At 36.7% G+C, this 23,354-nt stretch overlaps 2 protein-coding genes across 4 annotated transcripts in view; one reads left to right on the top strand and one right to left on the bottom strand.

Annotated features, from left to right (window-relative positions):
- Positions 1-348: 348 nt before the first annotated feature.
- nfkbib (nuclear factor of kappa light polypeptide gene enhancer in B-cells inhibitor, beta) lies at positions 349-5,223 on the top strand. Its single transcript, NM_001128795.1, is given in 6 exon segments — positions 349-1,163; positions 1,248-1,365; positions 2,008-2,212; positions 2,406-2,494; positions 4,296-4,532; positions 4,615-5,223. Coding segments are annotated over 6 exon segments (1,185 nt in total). The 5' UTR covers positions 349-672; the 3' UTR covers positions 4,660-5,223.
- A 2,531-nt stretch (positions 5,224-7,754) lies between these two features.
- Positions 7,755-23,354, bottom strand: part of ftr84 (finTRIM family, member 84) — a 60,178-nt gene continuing 44,578 nt past the window's right edge. Inside the window, exons 2-9 of one of the 3 annotated variants that reach the window (XM_087253783.1) lie at positions 15,020-15,540; positions 14,080-14,175; positions 12,490-12,615; positions 12,217-12,324; positions 11,897-12,053; positions 10,705-10,758; positions 9,807-9,860; positions 7,755-9,698 (exon numbers count right to left, since the gene is read on the bottom strand). In XM_087253783.1, the coding sequence (XP_087109909.1) occupies positions 9,154-9,698; positions 9,807-9,860; positions 10,705-10,758; positions 11,897-12,053; positions 12,217-12,324; positions 12,490-12,615; positions 14,080-14,175; positions 15,020-15,103 (1,224 nt within the window). In that variant the 5' untranslated portion in view covers positions 15,104-15,540 and the 3' untranslated portion in view covers positions 7,755-9,153. Of the gene's footprint in view, positions 9,699-9,806; positions 9,861-10,704; positions 10,759-11,896; positions 12,054-12,216; positions 12,325-12,489; positions 12,616-14,079; positions 14,176-15,019; positions 15,608-23,354 lie in introns of those variants that run through there. The other 2 variants (XM_087253782.2, XM_087253784.1) reach the window with 2 other exon arrangements.

Below are 23,354 nucleotides of genomic sequence, written 5' to 3' on the forward strand. Positions count from 1 at the left end.
TACACAATTGCAATTTGCAGTAAACCAAAACTGGACTAAACTCTAAGGCTGAGATCTGAGAGGAAAACTTCCTGGTCTCTATTTTTGTCTAGGCATTGTGTTACTAACCCAACCCACACAATAGGCAAAGTACCAATTAATAGAATAATCCAATGGGTGCGCCATTTATTCGCCTTGTTTTTAATTACAACTCAGATTACTATTTGAAATTCCCCAAACAAACGCAGCTCAATGGAATTCCCAAAGAAAATCTGACTATTTATGCACGTGATACGCATGCGCGTCCTGGGCTTCGCGCATGCGCATTTGCAATTTGAGTGTCTGATTACAAGAGTGGCTTTGGGAATTCCCCAGGAAAACACCTACGCGGCCACACGGCCTTTTCTGGACAAACTAGAAAACAGTAAGCAGCAGCTCAAGAGGTGAGCGATTTGTAGTTTTAGAATGCTCTGGACATGGAGGGAATCTGAGGCTTGTGCAACAGCGCTTGCCGCTGTTGTTTGGGAATTCGTCCAGAAAGAGCCCATCTTGTTCCCCTAAAAACATCAACAACCCGTCAGACGGAATCCACCTGGACTGAAGGCAAACGTCGCAAACAGTTTTGTTGGTGAGGAAAGGAAAGGTAGTTTCTCTTGTTACGGCTGACATAATTGAAACGGCTGATTTATGTAAATGGAGGGGACGCAGGATATTCACGGTGAATCCCGGAGACAGAATGCACGGCCTGGACGCAGCGACGCTGTGGAGAAAAGGGGTGCCTTGGATTCTGTCTCAGAGGACTGGTGTGACAGCGGACTGGACTCCTTTAGCGGAGTCGGACTCAGTTTTGATGTTCCCTACGACACTTACACCGAGACCGAGCAGATGTGGACACCTGGACGGTGTGTGTCTGACATACGGGACATCCCGCCTTCGGATGCGCCCGACAACAGAAGCAGCGCGGACTGTGTGTCGATCGGCGGCGGAGAGAGGCTTGACTCTGCCATCGGGGACTCCATTAACGAGGATGCGGTGGTGGGGTGTCTCTCCGCCGGGATTGGTACTATGATCCTGAGCGAGCCCGCAGGGACAGACAGACAGGCGGTCACAAACACAGAGGAAGGCCGCCAGCGGAGGGTAGAGCTTTTCAACACGCTCAACTTTCTGTCGGAGGACGGGGACACGTAAGTTAAGGCTGTGCTGTCGTCTGGAGTGGACGGTTATCGGTTTTGTTGTCAGACTGTATATTTTTCGGTTTTGTTTTTCAGAGTACTTCATTTGGCGCTGATTCATGAGCAGTGGGGTGTTGTCCAGTGCCTCCTTCAAAACATTGGGATGGACAACACCTGGATTCCTTACCTGGACATCCAGAATGACCTGGGCCAGGTAAATGCACAGTATTGCCAGACCATTCTAGAAAAAACGAGCAAGCCATCTATTGATGAAAAGCAATTGACTGTTAATTATTGTTGATCTGATTTATTTTGGCTTAAAACATTTGCAGTAGATTATTTAACTTGTGTGCCTATTATGTTTTCCTTAATTAAATCACCTTTAATTAAAGCTTTAACTGTGACCCTCACAACGTCTGTTCTCTGATAGGGATGTGCAATAATCACCAAATAGTTGGCTGCAAGTCTTTGTCAAATGAGTGATTCATTCAATCATTCATTCAAACAGTTCAGAAACACAGCAAGGGACTTTCTTTATGAATGAACCATTAAATCACAGGCTAATGACCAAAGTTTGTAAGGGGAAAAAAATCTATTTTACAGCAACAAGTCACTCAGATAAACTCAGATTTTTCTCATGTGCATGCATCTACTGGCTAATCCCAAATACACAATTTATCACTAGTAATAACAGAGACTGTGACAGACCATGTTTTTAAGTAGTGAACGGAGAAAAAAATTAACTGGAAGTGACTTTTAATAAGTGAATATAACAGCACTGATATGCCAAATACATTAGTGTGGATTCCATATGTCTAAATTTTTTTTTTCCACACTGCATTTCTTCCTCTCTCAGACCGCTCTGCATTTAGCAGTCATTGTCGACAGCAGTGAGTGTGTTCGAGCGTTATTGTGGAGCGGAGCCAGTGCAGAGATCCAAGAGAGGGGTGGAAACACACCGTTACACCTGGCTGTGAGAGAGCTGCGCACAGAGTGTGTGAGAGAGCTGACCAGCTGCTCACGGACACCACCAGAGCACCTAAACCTCACCAATTATGCAGGTACAGACTCGAGCAAATAGACTTATGTTAATCATTTTAAAGCATCCAAAGTGACTTTCAATAAATTGCATTGAAGGTTGTTGTAAGTTGCTTCTATGGTTATTAAAAATTGCATTTATATTTTTCAACACTCATCAATATTCCTTTTACATTCATATTTTTATCACTTTCTCTGTTCATCTCTCTTTTCAAGGTGTAAGTGCTCTGCACCTGGCTGTACATAGAGGCAATTTTGATGTCATCAAAATGCTGCTGGAGGCAGGAGCAGATGCCAATCAACGGGTGAGAAAAATAGCATTCGATTTAATGGTGCAATATGTAGCTTTTGTCTCTCAAGCAGTTAATAGTCTCTGCATTCATCTCTATGGAGAACATTTGTGTTGATGAATGTGGTTTGTAGCACATATGTACACAATTAAAACAAGCTACATGGCTGGCTGTTAGGTTACAAGCCAATGTTTATTCAGGTGTTATTACAGGCTCTTTTTGTTTGGGGTTCATGTGTTTTTACAAGCAATGATTTGTTGTTTTGATTAATAATTGTCATGGTCATTAACTTTAATGTTGCCCCCACACCTTACATACACGAGTAACTGGAGCTATTTCTCTTTGTGTATGGATACAAAAAAAGTTACAGGCAAATGAAGAATGTATGCATTTTCCCACCAAATGCATCTTGACAGGTGTAAACTGAAATTACTAATACTACAGGGCTGTTTAATGCTTGATTTATGCTCATTGGCTGTTTAAAAATCTAAGATATTCAGTTATTTTCAGAGAAACACAAACCTAAGTATTTTTAGGCAAGTATTGATATCATTACACTGCATGATTGTAGTTATTTCACAATAGTTAAAAACAATATACTTTGAGGTGCAGAAGAAACTAGCACTACACATAGAAGGATAGGATAGTTTGAGGATAAAAGCCTGACGAATATATCTTGAAATACAACATCTAAATAATGTCTTTTTTTTTTAGGTGTGGTAACCATAGTATAAGCTGAATAATTGACTTTAGTCTGAATCATTAGGAAATAATGCACACTCCACTGTGTGTCAGGGCCACATCATGTGTGTGCATTATTTCTTTTAATAATACAATAGCCCGTGTTCATGTATTCCTTCCTCATTATACGCTTACTGTGGTGATTCAGGGTACAACAGAAACATGGTTCAGAAGTTGTGATGGAGTCACTTTTTGAACCAAAAGTTACATAGTGTACTGTTAAATAAAGGGAAGGCTGATGTTTCGACACAGTGTCGAGATCCTGAAGCGCAAGTGTTTCAAAAAACTGCACCGACGCAAAACACCCAAGTCACGTGACTAAGATTATTCGAAACACCAGTTCACGTGTATAAAGCGATTCAAAGCATTGGTTGTTTCAGAGGCATTTCGAGACTTGTCGAATCTCCGATTGACTGACGGTCAGAGAAACTATGCTGCAAATGGCCTGAGTTTGAATCCCGAATTGTACAAATATTCGGAAATTATGACTTGATGTATTTTAATAATGTTACTTTTTAATGACCAGAACAAGACATATTTATTCACAAAGTGTTAATTCGGATGTCAGATCAAGGTTAAAATATATATATTGCGTTACAAGAACAGAACATTTAAAAACTAACATCTGTAGCTGCATCACCCTGGATTTGAACCCATTATCTGTGCATTCAATCCAGGAACTCCCAACTCTTCACTAAATCACTTGAAACTTCAACTCTACAACGTGAAGTTTAATAACTCAATTTGTTTTACTGTTTGTTTGTTGAAGCTGTTCCTAAGCAATACATGAAAATGACCATTAGGTGTCACTGTTGAGACAGGTTTTTAAAACGTTTCGAAGCTTCGACACATTTGATTCGACTGTTTCAGTGAAGCGGATTCATGAAGTCTCGCTTTGCCAACCACTAGTTAAATATACAGCCATATTTGTTTTCCTTTTCTTCCTATTCTTTCTTAATTTGTGCATATATATATATATATATATATATATATATATATATATATATATATATATATATATATATATATATATATATATATAAATAAAATAATGATTATCTTATTGACTTTGTAGGATCTGGGGTCAGGTCGGTCTCCATTGCACTGGGCAGTGGAAAGTCAGAAGCTAGAAACAGTGGAGCTACTATTGAGCGCTGGTGCATTGGTAAATCAGCGGTCGTATGCAGGCCACACACCCTTCTACTGTGCCCTTTACAGACCCAACAAAGATATCCAGACCCTACTCCGTGCCCATGGGGCCACTTACTCACAGGACGATGAAGAGGAGGAAGAATGCAGAGAGAGTGAAGAGGTAAAAGCCAAAACCACGCACATTTACTAGCCGAATGCCTTCAAATCTGCTTGTATACTCATCAGTTCTCATTCTGTCGCAGGAGGAGTTTGATGATGTCATCATTAATGGACAGCGAGTGCTGTAGCTGTAAAACATGGACACTGCTCTGCCATAGACCCTTTGAGCTCCAGCTGAATGATTGTGGTGCCTGAGTGTATCTGGTGGAGGCTATTCTGTATGTGTGTGTCTTTGTTAATGGTACCGTATGATGTCTGTATGCTGGTATTGGTTTAGGTTGATTGATTACATAGATTCTGTTTATCAGGATCAAAGTTATTTAAGCCTGACGTCACATAAAGCCTTCTAACAATGGAGGCAGCTTTTCATTTAATTAATTCATCAGATCATCTAGTATGTATCAGAATTAAAGGGATAGTTCATCTTAAGACACGTATTCTGTTATCAATTACTTCAAACGCGTATGGAGACAGATGCACACAGATGTCCAATGTTTAAGCAACGTTCATCTAACATGTCTTACAGTAAATGTGTGTGTTTCAAATATGAAATGGTCAGTACGTGTTCAAGAGGTTGAGTAAATGATCCCTTTTTTTGGTTGAACTATCCCTTTAAGAACCAAATTAGCTAGAAGACACTAAACAGCCTACACTACGTGTCTATGCTGTATGAAGGCATCATGCAGCTGTGATGCCCCCACTATAAGGGATGTGTTGATGTACAAGATGAAAAAAAATGGCTTTTTCCTTTATTTTTAAAGCTAAATTATTTGGCAGATTTAGGTGAAGAACTATTGAAGAGAAACACGAATGGTTTTTAATAAACTGGCTGAATTACTATTACTGCTAAACCAACTATTTGCTGTGTTTGAGTGGAGTGTCACTGTTTTCATTGTGACTTCCCAACCGTCTAACGTGTGTTTACAGTGGTTGTTTTTAATTCGCTTTTCTGTATAATACAATGGGTCTTAGGGGTCAAATAGGATAGACAAGAGGTGGACATGAGCAATGCAGGAAATGATAGTTGGCCAGGAAGCGATTTAAAGTGTTTTATGCATAACTAAATAAATAAAATTACAATTTTAAAGAATTCTACAATAGAAATGACAACAGATTCACAACTTTGGATTAACATGCTGAAATTCTTGAACGTTGTTCACATTTCAGACTTCACTAAATGCAGTTACATGATCATATCTTCAAGAATCAACAACATTCCAAATTACATTAAATTTACACAATTCTTAAAGCATTTAAATTATATTTGAAATGTACTACTATAATTAAAAATATATATACTGATTTGATTTATTTTGTTTCCAATTGTTATTAAAGTAAAGATTTTCAGTCACTCACATGGGGGCATTAGGGTTGTGGACTTTTTGTCACCGGTTTCAGATGTTTTATTTGGCTGAGTGTGAATATTTTTGGGTGATGATTGATAAAATGGACGCTCATTTGGAAATCAGGGCTCCTGTTCTACTTGTCCTCTGTGAGTTGACGGTATACTGTTGTGCAGAGCAAGTTTGTAATTGTTATTTGTCCACTGGGAATATGTCATTGATTTGACTTTATTCTTTCTGAAGCTAAGGTCACAGTAACATCCAGGAGAGTGGGAGAAGTAACATGTTTGGAGTAATGCAAGTCTGACCCAAGTCTTAAAGGTTTGAGTGGTACAGTTGCTTTAAGGGAAGTTGGATTTGTGTTTGAATCCATGTGTACAAATACATGCTGCACAGATTTCCTCTCACCTGTACTTATTTCTGTTTACTTGGTGATCGGTGAAATCACTGAAAAGCTCTTAGCAACCATAGAAAAGGATAATAAACAATAATAATGACGCAAAGACTGGTTTTACTTGTCTCGTGCTTATTAACACAATCGATCTCATCTAATTTCAAACATTGTAGAGTGTATTTAAGTGAGTGGTCACCAGTTTTAAACATCTCTATTTTCATACAGACATGTCCTTTATAAGTACTGTAAATGTCACCATGTAGATTTAAATACTGCATTTTAGTGACATTTTAAGCACTCTTTTTTTAGTATTAGAATTTGTATTCATAACCACAATTTTGATGTGCCAACATATTTCCTCAAGATTTAGAAAACAAAAAAATATGAAAATTGTTTTTAAGATACTAATTTATTACATCAAATTTCATTAAACAAATAATAGGAATCTGTTAAAGTTTTAAATTAAAAACGGTAGCCTATTGTCATTTATTAGGCAAATAACAAACTGGCCAGCACATTCAACTTTCCTCAGTCAGAATTTGGCCATTTGACTAATAAAAAAATGAAAACGATAATGTACAGCATCATGATTTTTATAGCCTCTCTTGTAATAAAGTACATTTGAAAATTCATGGATAACAACAATAGCGATACTAGCATTTAAATGAATCTTATTATGGGTCATTATTTGTTTCAAGAGTAAGGTCCCAGATTTAGAATAAAAATGACTTGTAAAATGTTTTCTCTATTTAAAAAGAATACAGTAGCAAAAGAAGACTTCAATTACATCAGATTGTATAGTTTCTTGCGCAGCTGGACGTTGGACTCATGAAAATTAATTGTTTGCATTAGACAAAACTGATTAGCTGAAGTCACATGGAAGCGATACCTAACAGAAGATTAGTGGTCTTGAAGTCTTTTTCAATGGTGTAATTTTTACTATTTAGGATGACATAGCACTCAAAATTTGACAAATGAGCTCATTCATTCATTCATTCATTCATTGTCTTGTCGGCCTAGTCCCTTTATTAATCCGGGGTCGCCACAGCGGAATGAACCGCCAACTTATCCAGCAAGTTTTTACGCAGCGGATGCCCTTTCAGCCACAACCCATCTCTGGGAAACACCCACACATACATTCAAACACACACACTACGGACAATTTAGCCTACCCAATTTACCTGCAACGCATGTCTTTGGACTGTGGGGGAAACCGGAGCACCCAGAGGAAACCCATGCGAAGGCAGGGAGAACATGCAAACTCCACACAGAAACGCCAACCAGCGACCCAGCGACCTTCTTGTGAGGCGACAGCACTACCTACTGTGCCACTGCCTCGCCCAAATGAGCTCATGTACGGGACAAATTCTGAACTTTTGTCAATGAGGTCTTTTGCACCACCCAAACCCCCCTGGCTATGGGCCTGAAATATCTGATAGACATACATTACCTATTATTTGGAAAGTGAGGGCATATAATAAAAATGTTTACAATGTATAAAAACATTAATTTAATAAAGCATTAAATTGGTAGCATACACTGATTAAGCAAAAGCCAACCCAGTTTGCAAGGGATTGTGCACTCTGACATGAGGCACAGCTTGGTGCTGCCTTGCATCGCTATAATTGAACAGGACAAGCAAAATACCTCAATTTTGATCATAAAATAATTTAAATTAATTTAATTATACATTTATTGCATTTATAACACAGATCAGTGGACAATTATTGATTTTATCATACATCTTATGATAACCACTGAGGATGATGGCATCCCCTGACCACATGTCGTCCCTGGTACATTGACCATTACATATAATCAGCAAGTGGACAGAAAAACTTATTAAGGGCCTCATTTATATATGTATGCACACATGTATAACTAACCTGATTCCACCAGGAAGGACATGTTTCTGGCTTAACATCTATGTTGATCCTGGAACAACATTCCAATCAGCCAATCAGAATTAAGAGATACGGTTTATGTTAAGTTTAGGCTTACGGTTTATGCACTTCTACATGATTATCTAACTATTATTCCCCTCTGAATTTGGAAATAGTTTACATTTATGGTTGGGTTGATGTTCCAGAATAAGCACAGATGTTAATCCAAGATAGCATAAAACTTGGCAAATTCATGATGTGCATACATGTATATATAAATGAGGCCCTTGAAAAAGATTATCCGTCCACTTCCAAGTCAACTCTACTAGTTTGAAATATGACCCCAACACAATCTAAAGACAAAAAAAACAAACAAAACAAAAACATTGTGAAATCAAAATATGTGACCTTACTGAGGACAAAACACTTACACGGCAGTCTGTTCTCATCAAATAGAAGCTACATTGCCCATTATATTTCAGTACAGTGGTAAATGTCATCTCTTTGAAGTAGTAGTAGACGGAAGACCTAGACCAAAGCTCTTAATGACTTCTCAGTTACAAAAAACACTTGCATTTAAACAAACAACATGCTCATTTAACTATTTTTTGTATCTTTAGGTTTGGTCTTAAACATGACAATCAGAATAGCAAGCGATCCAAAACTAAATGCATTGTTGCCTTTTTTGATCTGGATCAACAGACCCAAGCTACAAGTGTGCTCATATGCTAGTTCTCCTGAAAATAATGTACCCATCCAAGGGCTCCTAATAGTAGTCTTCTTTAAACAATAAGATATTTTATCCTTATTTACCTTGCAAAAAGTGACCTGGAAACACTGCAAGATTCCCAGAGCGGTCATTGGTTCAGTATATATTTATAAATTTCATTAAGAGCTTTATGAAGAAAAGTATGAATCTCCAAATACTGCCTTGATCTGGCTATTCACTCTTTTAAGTATTTTTCCCAATTAAACAACAGAAAAGCCCAAGCTCAAACCCATTTAGTGATATGATCGGAAGTTCTTCTCGAGCACGCACAGATTTACAGATGATCCAACACCAAACCCTGCAAACAGCGGTTCAGAGAACTTGGCCTGAAATCTGTGTATAAGCTCCATCGCCTCAGACACAGTGTAAAAAGACACAGATCCTCCAGCGTAATCCAGATACACACCGATCCGAGAGGTGCGAGGTGTACCAGGCAGATCTTTATCCATCTTATTGTGCCAAGCTGAGTATCCAGAGTCTGAGCACAGAAGGCTCCAGGATTTATCATTGTATCCAAGAAGGCTGTTGGAGTTCTTACCTTTGCGGCTGATGCTCTTGTAGGCAATTCCGATGGAAAATTCCCCATTCCACTCCGCTTCCCAGTAATGCCGCACTCCGCTGAGCGGCTCCTTGCAAAGGATCTGACAAAAGCCATCAAACCGCTCCGGATGATCCGGATAATACTGGGTTGTTCGCTTGCGGGTCACACGGCGGTTCCCGTCTGAAAGGACTAGCTCTTTATAGGCCGTGTTGGGGTCAAATGTAAGTTTACAAGAATCTGTGAAATTAAACAGCAGAAATTAAGTGAAACAGAGATCATTAAGTAATAATGTTATCATCTGCACAGTGAAGAGATTCATTAATGTGGAATTGTTTGTACACTCACATCTGAGGAAATCCGGTCTTGTTTTAGGATCTTGTAAGTCTGTTTTTATCGGAGCTGGAAATATAGTGTAAGCAACACATAAATGCATAGTTCTGTTCAGCCTTATTCAGTCTATATAACTAAAGGAGATAACTATAAGAACAGGCATATTAGCACCAACAACAACGTACAATAAAGATCTGTTTAAAAAAAACAATAGGTGACTGTCTTCACAAACGATGTTTGTTATGCTGGTTGAAAGTCTCTTCACATCCTGATAGCATAATTCATTCATTCATTTTATCTTCGGCCTAGTCCCGTTATTAATCAAGGGTCGCCACAGCAGAATGAACCGCTAACTTATCCAGCATGTTTTACGCAGCAGATGCCCTTCCAGCTGCAACCCATCACTGGGAAACACCCATACCCATGCTATATAATACACTACGAACAATTTAGCTTACCCAATTCACCTATAGAGCATGGCACCCGGAGGCAACCCACGCCAACACGGGGAGAACATGCACATGCATGGGGAGAACTCCACGCAGAAATGCCAACTGACCCAGCCGAGGCTCGAACCGGCAACCTTCTTGCTGTGAGGTGACAACGCTACCCACTTTGCACCGTGATGCCCCTGATAGCATTAAGTGGTCCAAATGTATTGATATTTGTATTAATATTCTGTGGAAGGTGTAGGACCAAGGCAATTTAATCAATGAATAAAATAGCTCTTATTCCAAAACTATTGTCCCACTGTGCCATTACTATTATTATTATTATTATTATTATTATTATTATTATTATTATTATTATTATTATTATTATTATTATTATTATTATGTACTGGACTCTTGGTGTAAACACGCCTTAAAATTCTTTATTTAAAAAAATCTAGAAACTGAGATATTCTCCTCACCAATCAAACGTTCTCCAGACCTCGGGATCAGGACATACACTGAAGTGTCACTCACTGAGAGGAAACAATAAATATAATAAATTAATATAAAATCTTTATGTATAAAAATAAATCTTTATGTACACTATCATGCACAAGTTTGGGGTCAATAAGATATAAAGGGGTGGTCCTCTATGACATCATATTTTAAACTTTATTGATGGGTAATGTAGCTGTGTAAACATAAACAACATCACTGAATGTAATATGCTCAAAGTTCAATGCAAAGGGAGACCTTGGCTTGGCTTGGCAAATTTTGGGGACTGCAAAATAATACATCTGGCCTAGTGAGATCACAAATGCTTCAGGTTACGCGCATACAACACCTGCATTTACCACACTGAGCAAAGGGACATGGCCAGAGGCGCTGTACCGTTACAGCATAGGAAGCTAAAGTGGCGTCCAAACACTGCTATTTCCACAGAGCTTTTCCCTGTTTCTGTATTTGGGCTTCCAAAGGACACGACACAGTGCTTACAATTTAATTTTAAGTATGGATATAGCTCTAGCATTTGACAAAGGACAGCTTTCAAAATATCTCCCAGTTCAGTGCTGGATTCGACTAAAAACTCCTCGAAAAAGGAACAGTTGGAGCTGATCCACAAATCACAGCACATTATGTTAGTCGACCAATCAGAGCCTCTTGAAGGCGGGCTTTCGGAGGAACTAGGAAATATGATTGTCGTTTTCATGTTAGCTTAGTAGCAGTATGATATTAAAAATATATGAACTAAAAACAAGATTTTTACAAATGAAGCATGAGCACACATTGCTTTGCATCTTATAAACAGAACCAAGCCTTAAAAATACACTCTGGACCACCCCTTAAAAAACATTACTTTCAACAAGGATACATTCAATTGATCAAATGTGACTTTAAAGACATTCATGTTAAAAAAAAGACTTCTAATGTTGCACATTGATAGCAATAAGAAACCATTAACAGTCGAGTATATAACACCTTCTGCGTCATTGTTTGAATATCATTCAGAAATTTGTCTGTAGCAATAGTAGATTTATCTTTTTTTGTCTGTCTAATGCAGAGTGATGTCTTCTATCTGTACTTTGTATAGATATAACAATAGTAAAAAACAAGGTCAAACCTTTTACTCAGCTTCTCCGTGGTTAAAAATGTCAGAGTTTTCATGTTTACCTCGTTTGGAGATAATTCCCAGCTCTTTTTTGCAGATGTCGTCCAGGTGGTCTTTCATGTCAGAGACGCTCTTGGTGATCTCGCTGAAGGAGAACTCTGGGTTTATCAGAACTTTAGGTACCATGGGCTCCGGAGGGACAGACAGTGTGGGGAAATTCTGTACAAAAAATGAAGACACTTCAAATCAACGCTGAAAAGTAGCTTCCATGAACGTCCATCTCAAACAAAACATTTGCAGTTAGGCAGTTAAATCAAGTGATTTAACCTTTCTTAATGACAAAGAAAATGTTAAATATAAGAAGATGTAACACTTCTTTTACCTGTAGGAAGTGAATGTTGTCCTCTGTGTCAAGTATTAGACGTAATTCACCATCTCTCCTCTGAAGCTCCATGATCTCTTGTTCAAGTCTCTCTATGTATCCCTGAGCCTGTCAGTACATTAAAGCTATTGCAGTCAGTTTGTCTGAAACATATCAGTTATGTCCTTTTGTCCCAGTACTTGCATAAAGCTCAATTAAAGTGTAAAGTGCTTTAAATTTACTGAGATGAATGCATCACTTCCTCATTCATATCTGAATGCATTGTGTATTTACCTGAGCCATGGAGGCCTGTAGATTAGCCTGTATGAGCTGGGTGATCTCAGCGTGCCACCGCTCTACTGCCTGTTGCATCTCATTGAAGATTTTATCACTGTCAGTCTGGGCCCGCTGTGCATTTCCCTTCAAAGAAAGTGTGAAAATCAACAACAGCATGCATCCACATGGCCAGGGGGCAGCACAGAGCACAAACGATAGAAGAACTGGGACATTACTGTTGGATCTGAAATCACATACTGTCTGAATAATAGGTACTACATTTGACTGTAAACTTACTTCACAAAAGGTTTTTATATAGTATACAATAGGGAAATATACAATTTTGTAATTCTTATTCATATGGTACATTTAAGTTTGTATTTAAGAGCTGGAAAGCATGCAAGTTTGGTTGGAGCAAGATGGCGATGCAATTCCTTTCTTTTTCTTATATATATATATATATATATATATATACACACACACATTTTCATACAACAGTTCGGTCTGGTTCTCGAATTAATTGGCTGAAGTCATACAGCCTCTTTACTCTTGTGTATTACTCCGCCTACACCAGTGAAAAGCAGAGGCCTACAGTTTGACAAATATTGCAGTTGTTGGACAACATAATGTACTTTTGAGGCTTTTTTAGGCGAGATTGTAGTTGTTTTGTAGCATTCACAAGATGTCATGTCCATTCACAAGATAGCGAAAGAGACCGCATAATAATGTTTGTTTCTAATGCGTCTTTTGTTTTCGTTACTGCAGACTAGTTCAGTAAACAGAAAGAAAAACTAATTGCTTGCATGTGTTAGAGTTTTTCCTTATTGCAAACACAACAGTAATCTGGTTGGGTTTGCAATGCTTTGACTTTTACAGAGTTAATTATTGTGATCTTTCGATTGCAATAGAGAAATACTGGGAAATCTCTGTAGACTGATGGAAATTTCATGCTGTTCAGCCTTATAATCTTGAAATATGAGCAAAATCACCGGTTTTGTCATCACTTTAGATATTACGCTAGAGAATCATTCAAATACTAGCTCTAAAGTGATGTTGGTAAATTAGTAACAGTTTCTGCTGTTCTAACATCAGCTGTAGATGAGTGGTTGAAGAAAGTAGTTCCTTATACAAAATAATTTTTAGACTCTCTGTGTTTGATTTTTTTTTTATGTACACGATTATGCCGTTGAACTGTTGTATAAACGCAACATCACACTCGTAGCAGTGCAAAATGGCTGTATATCATCACTGGTGGGGCACTAATGCACTCTTAGTAATTGACGAATAAAACAACAATGCTGGACTAGTGTTTCTTTACAAAGTGACATTGCTTTAAATGCATAATATAGCATGTGAATGAGAACTGTTTCAAAATCACAGGAATACTTTTCTGTTTTTAGTACGTTGTTGTTATATATTTCCACGAGCAATAATCAGTTTTTGGATATAATTTTTCTAGTTACTATATTTTTAGTAATCTTTTTATGGGTAAAAACTGACCAGTAATAATACATGTCTAATGGGTGCAGTTAAAAAACACTGAGTTATAATCACTTAAGCTGAATAATAATGAGACATGTTTGATCACAAAGCTTGTTTAGGTCAAACCTTAAGGACTTCTACGTTGTGTCTGAGTTCTTGAAACTCTTTCATTCGATCCTGAATAATGTGCTGAACCTTCGACTGAGTAGCCACCAAGATTTTCTGCAACCACACAAAGATTTGAGACTCATTACATTGCAGGAAATACATTTATCCACTATAGCAATTGCCAATTTGCCTTCAATAGACAACCCTTTGCACCGCCCCATCCCCTTGTTAATTGAAATTTGAGAGTAGCAAAAGCCTTTAAATGCTATCTGGAATTGTCTTTTAATAGGAGCATTTTTCTCATATGTTTAGAAAATGCTCATTTTAAAATATATTTTAAAATGACATTTAGAGGCTTCAGCGACTTTTAAAATGTTATTAAAATATTGATTTACTCAAACCCAAACCTAATAAACATTAAATCCAGAGAAACTGGACTCTTTATTTTTCTAAAGCTGTGCACTTTATTTTATATCATTAGAAGTTACTTTTTTTTGTCACAAAGGATGCATCAAAATCAAAATATTCAAAAGTGACACCAATCTGAAATAAAAACAATACAAATGACATTATAAAAATGTTTTTACAGTTGTTTCAATTTATTATTATTATTATTTTTTTAAACACTTTTTGAAACAATTACATTTATCTTGAAAACACTGTATGGTAACAAAAAAGCCAAGTCACCCATCTGGCCAACAAATACTGCAATTAATCCAACAAAAAAAGGTTTTAAACGTTTGTTGCTTTATTGCTGTATTTGTTGGCCATAAAAAAGTTTTGACAACTTTCCTAGATTTGATGTCTATGAATCTTCCAGTTTATTCCAGTTAAAATTTCTCCCTAAAACAACACTCACAGAGAAAACACACATTTGTGTAATAGGACTTCTCCAATATGATCCATGTAACACCTTTAGAAGTTTATTCGCAACAAATATAATCTCTTCGCATCTCACCTGTTTCTCTGTGCGTTCATCATCTGCACTGACTATGTTGTGGCTGCGATGTTCTCTGACTGTACACAGCACACAGATGCACATCTGATCAGAACGACAGAAAAGCTCCAAGCCTTTTTCATGCTGTGGGCAGATCTTCCTATCTAGGTGTCCCGTCTCATCCACAAGCTTATGCCGTTTAAATGTGGTCGACTCGTAATGGGGCTTAATGTGCGTCTCGCAGTAATAAGCCAAACACACCAGACAGGACTTCACCGCTTTGCTTCGACGACCAGTGCAGAAATCACACAGTGCATCACGCTTGAAGTAAGGAAACGGGTTGGGGTCCCGAGGAGGCGGCTGAGGCTCTGGGTTTCCTATGTGGGGAGCATTACGTCTGAGGATGGGACGAGGAGTGAAGGTGGTCTGGCACTGCGGACAACTGTACACGCCGAGGTGGTCAGAATGGTCCCAGTAGATCTTAATGCACTCCAGGCAGAAGGTGTCTCCACATGGGATGGTGACGGGGTCCCGGTGGGTGTCTGCGCAGAGAGGACAGGTGTAGTCGATTTCGGCCATGCTTTAAAAAAACAGGTGAACTGAAAAAGCACATAAAGCAGGAACACACCTGCATTTATATGAACGCTGAGGGTGGAGGTGCTGAAGTGAGCTGAGCATGTGTGTAAACACGAGATGAGCTGGCATGAGGGTTTCTGAGCCAAATATCTTACAGAAAGTCACTGATGGTCAGCATCATAGTATCATGATACAACCAAAGCCAGATTGCACTGGTTTGTTTCTTTTTAACTTGTAACTAATCCTCAGTGGTGGAAAGAGTACTGAAAAATCAAACTCAAGTAAGTATCAATACTTACCTAAAAATGTAGTGCAAGTAGAGTAAAAGTATCTGTTGTAAATATTACTTAGAGTATGAGTAAACGTAGACCTTTCAAAAGTATTCAAGAGTAGCGAGTATCACGCTGTAAAAAGCTGATTTGTATCTAATTTGTGCATGTGTAAACGTAACATTCTGTAGTGCATTTAATTCTTGCTCAGCAGACACACAATGTCATAAGACGTTATTATTAGGTTGGATTTAGGTTGTGAGGTCAGCTGACCAGTGTCTAAGGACACTGTTATTTTAATGTCCAATAATGATGTCAAATGATGTTGATATTTGGTTGATTTTAGGTTGTGTTGGAAAGTGACCAAAATCCAACGTCACCCAACATCTCAAACCAACATAATATTGAAGTCAAATACTCACATTTATTTGTCAGGTATGGCAACCAAAATACAACATCTAATAAATGTCATAGTGGTAACGTGCACAGAACATCAAGCTGTAACATCATTAGATGTTAATATTTGGTTGTTTGAAATTGGACGTTTTCTAATTCCCATAGACAAGCAAAAGTAAAGTAATGACTTCGAGTTGAAGAAAAGTAGTGGAGTAAAAGTACTGATACAGTACTAAAAATGTACTTAGGGGAAAGTAAAAGAACACATTTTAAATAATGCTTATTAAATTACAATTCCTATAGAAAAACTACTCAATTATAATAGTTTGAGCATTTGAAATTTGTTACTTTACACCACTAATCCTGTAATCTAGAGTTAAGCCACCACCATTGTACAATCCCCTGATGTTGCACCTCCAGATATGCACTCATACAAATTGGGATCACTAGATCATATCAAACGTACACTTTTGAACACAACTACAGTATGATTACATTACTGCATCATTTACAATAGTCAAGAAACAACATAACAACATGATTATGGAATGTGTGAAAAAAAAGTGTACGACAACTGACAAATGGTGGTATCAAATTGTTTGTAGTAAGAAAAAAACAACAACAAAAAGAAGATAAATAGCGTGGATTAGAAAAAAATTTGAAAGTAAGGCTTAGGTGTTTTTAAATGTAACTGTTAATGAGAATGTGCAAGAAGTTCATCACACAGCCTGAATAACCTCTTATAGTGAGTGACGCTCTGTGATTTTCAAATATTGTAGTGTTAGAAGAGAAAGTTTGAGATTTAAAAGAAAAAAAATCTAAGATTCTCCTAATGTGTGTGTGCTGCAATCAGAATATTAGTAAGGATTTGAAAAACTCCTCTGGTGTGATCTTGTCTAAGTCATAATAGGTTTGAACATGAAAACAATTTTTTTTTATTTTAGCATGAACAAAAAAATAAAAATAAATAAAGAATAAAAAAATAAAGAAATTGCTGCTTCTTCAAACTACTTATTTAAAAATGAGCTGAATCAACACAATTCCTGAGTTTTTTTTTAGAGACAACTTAATTATTTTATGTTCAACCCACTTAAATTTGTAAAAACAATTTGGTTAACTTAATCAATTACTGTTGGGACAACATGGAAGAATTGAGAATTGTGTGCAAGCCAACATTTTTTACATTGCTTTAAACTTCTTACTGTTCAAATTCTAACAATTAAAACTCGCAGGTAGCCAAGCCACCTACTCTCTCTCTCTTTCTCTCTTTCTGTGTGTGTGTGGGATTGCAAAGATGCACTGCAGTGAAATGAGAGACTGTTTTGTCTGTAAATATGGAAACTGGTTGGAATAAATTGGCCCAGTTCAGTGCTGGCATTCTGTGAGTAAACAATGATGGCACAGGGTGTACTGTAAACACCAAGCCTAGTATCATGCTGGTAACACACAAACAAACACACATGCTGGACGTGAGAGAGAAGAGTGAAGGTCAAACTGCTTGGGAAACTCAGCACAGGTTCACAATGACAGCTCTTCAGAGAGATTTTAAGGTGGAAAATGGGAGAAAAGCCATTATTTAAAAAATAAAATAATTTGATTTAACATCTCAGAATGAGTATTTCATATTTGCAGTTTCACTACTGTAACACTATTGTAACCAATGCAAATCCATCGGTTAAACACAACATTATTGTGCTACTATAGGGTCCATGACAACAACTAAGATGGCAGTCACAAATCAGCTGAAGAGAATGGTCTTCACCCCTCCTGCTCTTACTCCCAGTTGTGGCCAGAATTAAATTGAAAGTTTTGAAGCTGACTTTTAAGATTACCACTGCATTCACCGCTACAAATACATACTTCCTCTAAACAGCTAAAGTTACGTATTGAGCAATGAGGGGAAAATCCCCTCATATCCCCTCTGAGAAAATATCATCTCTGGTGCAGCTGAGAGCACAACTTTTCTACTAAGCCACCCAGCACTGTTAATCCAAGGCTTACACACACATATTTAACACACACACACACACACACACACACACACACACACACACACACACACACACACACACACACACACGTTGTTATTGGTCATTTATTTGTCTTTCGGATGAGAAGTAAAATCGAGGTCTTGACTCTCTGTGGTCATCAAAAATCCCATTTGCCCAATGGCCATCATGGCCTCCTAACTACCCCCCTATTTTAACTGGCCTCATCACTCTGTCTCTTCTCCACCAATCAGCTGGTGTGTGGTGTGCTGTCTAGCACAAAATGGCTGCTGTCATGTCATCCAGGTGGATGCTGCACCCCCCCCCCCACCAAAAAAGGATGTAAAGCGATTAGAGTGTCCAGAAAAGCGCTATATATATATATATATATATATATATATATATATATATATATATATATATATATATATATATATATATATATATATATATAAGGGTTTATTTTATTTAATGTATTTTAAATTGTGGCATAATTTATTATACACCCACCCTAAAACCCAACCCACAGATGAAACCAGCAGATTTTAAAGGTCCTCGTAAACCACCTTGAAATTCCTAGGTCATACCCATGTCATTATATGCCTTTCTGTCATAGTAAACCACCAAAACCATTACACACAAACAAACTCTGGCTTTGTTCTCTTGAGTGGTTTTCTATTTGCCTAATGAACCGCCTTGTGCACAAAGATTGTTTGTTCTTTTTTAAATTGTTTTGTGTCTTTTTTTGTAAGTTGCTTTGGAAAACGCAATCAGCTAAATGCTTAAATGTGACATGAAATATTAGTGAGTAGATATAGAGAAGTGGAAGGACAATCCAGCCTGAGACTTTTGCCTAAATTGGTAAAAACAAACTAGAAAACCCTGTGTGTGTGTGTGTGTGTGTGTGTGTGTTTTACTTTCATTAGTTTAACTTGACAAATGACTTTAATAGTTTTCATCTGTTTTAGTATCCAGCTTATTTGTGATCTTAGACCACAAAATAAATGTCATTTTTTTTGGAAATTGAGATTTATACATCATCTGAAAGCTGACAGTTTGTTAAGATATGACAATATTTGTCAGATGTGTAACAATTTGAAAATCAGAAATTGAATGGTTCGAAAGATATAACAAAAAATCTAAATACTGCAAAAATAAAATAAAATTAAGCTATTAGCTGTGCAACTTAATAACTGACAGTACTAATTTCAGTATAGGCCAGGAAATCTATTATCTTTATGGAACATGTTGTTTACTCAATATCCTAAAGATTTTAGTATAAAAGAAAAATTGGTAACACTTTATAATAACTAAACAATATGAATTATTTATTAAGCATTAGCATATAGTGAATTCATTATTTGTAAAGCATTGACCCCATTAAGAAACGTTAATAAGCAGTTTATAACTGCAGATACAAATCCTCTATTCTTAACTTAAAAGCATACGTATAATGTGTTTAATGATAGTGTTTTCATACCCTGTTAATGATTTATTTTTCTTGACCTTATTTAGTATTGCATTATTTACAAACCATGTGTACTTAGTTCAGGGTTTTTAAGATCACTCAGAATGAGTAAGTAAATGATTAATAAACTATTGAAATCAACATTTATATATCTTTTTATTTAGGTGTATAGTAATGGTTAATATGTATGTTAACGAATGCTTTATTAACACAACTTCATGCAGTTTTGTGATCTAATTTAAAATGAGGACTATTTATGGTTTATAAATATCTCTGCAATCCTATCTAAAAAATTATATTACTGTAAAAATTGGATAAAACAACAACAATATAATAATTTAACAACATATTATGTTATTTAGTGAATAACAGTAATTTTAATTTAAGGTTGCAAAGATTTATTTTTTCATTTGATACGGTTTCATTTGTGTGTCTTCAAATGAATAGAAATGAATGAAGTCGTTTATTTTCTTTTTTCCTGTTTATAATATCTGAGCTTTTAATTGTAATTTATAAGGGATTTATAAAATAGTAATATAATCCTCACTTTAGATTAGGTCACAAAATTACATGAAGTTGTGTTAATAAAGCATTTATTAACATACACATTAACTATAATTATATGCCCGAAAAATAAGATATACATGTTAATTTCAATAGCTTATTAATCATTAACTAACTCATTCTGAATAATCTTTAAAAACCAGCAACTTCCCTCAAATAACTGGTTTGTAAATGATGCAATACTTAATTTAGTAATGAAAAATAATAATCAACAAAGTATGAAAACACAATCATTAAGCACATTATACATGTGCTTGTATGTCAAGAATAATAGAGCTTTTGTATCTGCATTTATGAACTGCTTATGTTTATTAACGTAGGGTTAATGCTTAACAAATAATGAATTCACTGTTTGCTAAAGCTTAATAAATGATTCATACTAGTGTGTAGTTATTATAAAGTGTTACCGAAAAATCTATCAATCTGAAGCATACAATGTATATAATGTAACTGTGCTGATTTGTGGTCCAAGATCACATTTCTCAATTACAGTGTAGGTAGCAATTTGTTTGAAACTGGAAGTCTTGTGCTCTGAAACTTAAACATAAAGTGGAAATAATAATTATATTATTTCTGCTTCCATGTGCATTCACAATGGTGTCCGGGTGGAAGCGGTAAAGGATGCTGAGCCACCATCTGGATGAGGTGCCAGACCTGCACTTCAGGGAAAACACACATTTTTGCACACATTACATAATACTCCCTATGAAGTGAACACTGCATGCATACTCCGTTGCTTTGTTGCTAATGATCCTTTCTCTTATATGAAGCAGTTAAATGCTTGTGTTCACAGGGACCAGAATATTGACGGAATGATTTACCCAGCTCCATCGCAACCAGACTTCAGGATGTTTTAATGCGTTCAAACAATTTTAACAAGGTTTACTCATTTCAAAATCGAAACATTATTAGTAAATTGTTTGGTTAGTTTGTGAATAAAAGCACCGTTTCTGAATGCTCCTATATTCATGCCTTTAGAATTAAACAGTTTTGAGCTCTTGCCTCCACTGCTCTCAAAATATGTACACGGCTCAAACATCTTTTAGAGTGCTTTTCCCATTTGTCATTCTGTATGAGACTCTGGTGTACGTGGGTAAATATTTATAAAGCTTTTGCCAGCTTGTTATCTTTAGCATCAAAAAAAACAAAACAAACCACAACGGCCGAATGGAGGTTTTTAATGATTTTGACCTTCAGAATTCATCCATCTTCTTGCTCTTTGTAGCCAATGTATGTCACATGCTCTGCTTCCAGCACACTGTAGAGGGAGCTCTTATACAGCAAATCTGTGGAAGGTTTGTTCATTATTCAAGGTAATTTCTGGTTTAAATGGATGTACTGCCTCAAATAAAAATGGATTGTACTTAAATCAAATATAAATACTAAAGTAGACTGATTATATCACGTGCAAAATGCTACTGATGTTCATCCGTGCCGTTTATTGCAATGCATTTTGTATTTTGTGCTTTATTTTAATAAGCTGCATAATCGATTGCAAAATTAAGTGAAATGTAATGCTTGTAAAATGCTAGCAAAAATATAGTTTCCTAGCTATTGCCAAAGGCATACCACCCTAGACCAGTGGTTCTCAAAGTGGGGGTCAGGACCCCCCCAGGGGTTGCAGGAAAATCTATTTATTTTTATTAAACCATAAGTATTACCATATTTTGTCCATAACCTACTGAAAAGAAAAAAAAAATTGTTGTTTATAGTTACTAAATACTGTATAGGTACTATAGTAGTTTATAGCTATTAGTTCTATTGGATTGTGACCCCTGGGATAATTACGTTATATTAAAGACACTGCAATAGCTCAGATGCAGCAGATTGATTTTATAACACCAGGTTAAACTTTCTGGCACATTTACAACACTGACATAGGTTTAAAAAATTCAACAAAGAATAGACTTGGGTCTATGGGTGTGTGTGCACCATTGCATGCAAGGTTTCTGTACTTATAACCACCTCAGAGGATATTGGGGTCATGAGTCACTGGCATTGTTATTGTGGGTTCGCGGGCTGATAAGTTTGGGAACCCCTGCCCTAGACCACCCAAGACCAGTTACTCACTTAAGTTAAGCAGGGTTGAGCCTGGTCAGTACCTGGACAGGAGACCACACGGGAAAACTTTATTGGTGTTGCAAGTGGTGTTAGTGTGGTTAGCAGTAGATGTTCATTCTGTGGTCTGTATGGGTCCAAATGCCCCAGTATAGTGAAGAGGACAGTATACTATCAGTGAGCACTGCCTTTCAGATGAGACAATAAACCGAGGTCTTGACTCTCTGTTGTCATTGAAAATTCTATGGGATGTAACCTTGGTGTCCTGACCAAATTCTCTCCATTGGCCCTCATACCCATCATGGCCTCCCAATCATCCCCATCCAGCTAAATGTTTCTATCATTATCTTACATTACTAAAAAAATGTTTCTTGATCATTGCATGTGGATTTAATACCAGTCAAAAGTTTGGGATCTGTAATTTTTTTGCATCACATCTCACCAAGCTTGCATTTACTTGATCAAAACACAATAAAAAATAAACAAATAAACTTAATACTGTAAAATGTATGTACTCAATGTAAAATATTTATTTTCAGATTCTTTAGTTTTAGTTTTACAAATTTCTTCAGAAACCATAAATTATTACTGGCACTTAATCATTATTATAATCATCTCTCTGCTCTACAATCTCCAAAATCTGTATAATTAATGTCCATATCAAGTCAAAAACATTTATTCATTCATTTTTCTTTGGCTTAGTGCCTTATTTATTAGGGGTCACCACAGTGGTATGAAAACTATTCCACCATATGTTTTACACAATGCAGATCCTTCCAGCTGCAACCCAATACTGGGAAACACCCATACAAACTCACATTCTCAAATGTGATATGATCAAGTGCTATCTTATATTTAATACAATATAATATTATATTATGTTTTTTGCTCTGGACACAATGTAGCTGTGTTTGTTGCCTTTGCCTTTAATGCAAGTTCTTTCTGCCCACCGTTCCCACGTGCCAGTCAAAGTGTGCCTCAATTTCTGCCTCGGCTGTGTCAGATAAACAGCACAGTGACAGACATGAAGGAAGCAG

The sequence above is a fragment of the Danio rerio genome, chromosome 5, assembly GCF_052040795.2.
Source record: "Danio rerio strain M-AB ecotype USA chromosome 5, GRCz13ab, whole genome shotgun sequence".
NCBI classification, from domain to species: domain Eukaryota; kingdom Metazoa; phylum Chordata; class Actinopteri; order Cypriniformes; family Danionidae; genus Danio; species Danio rerio.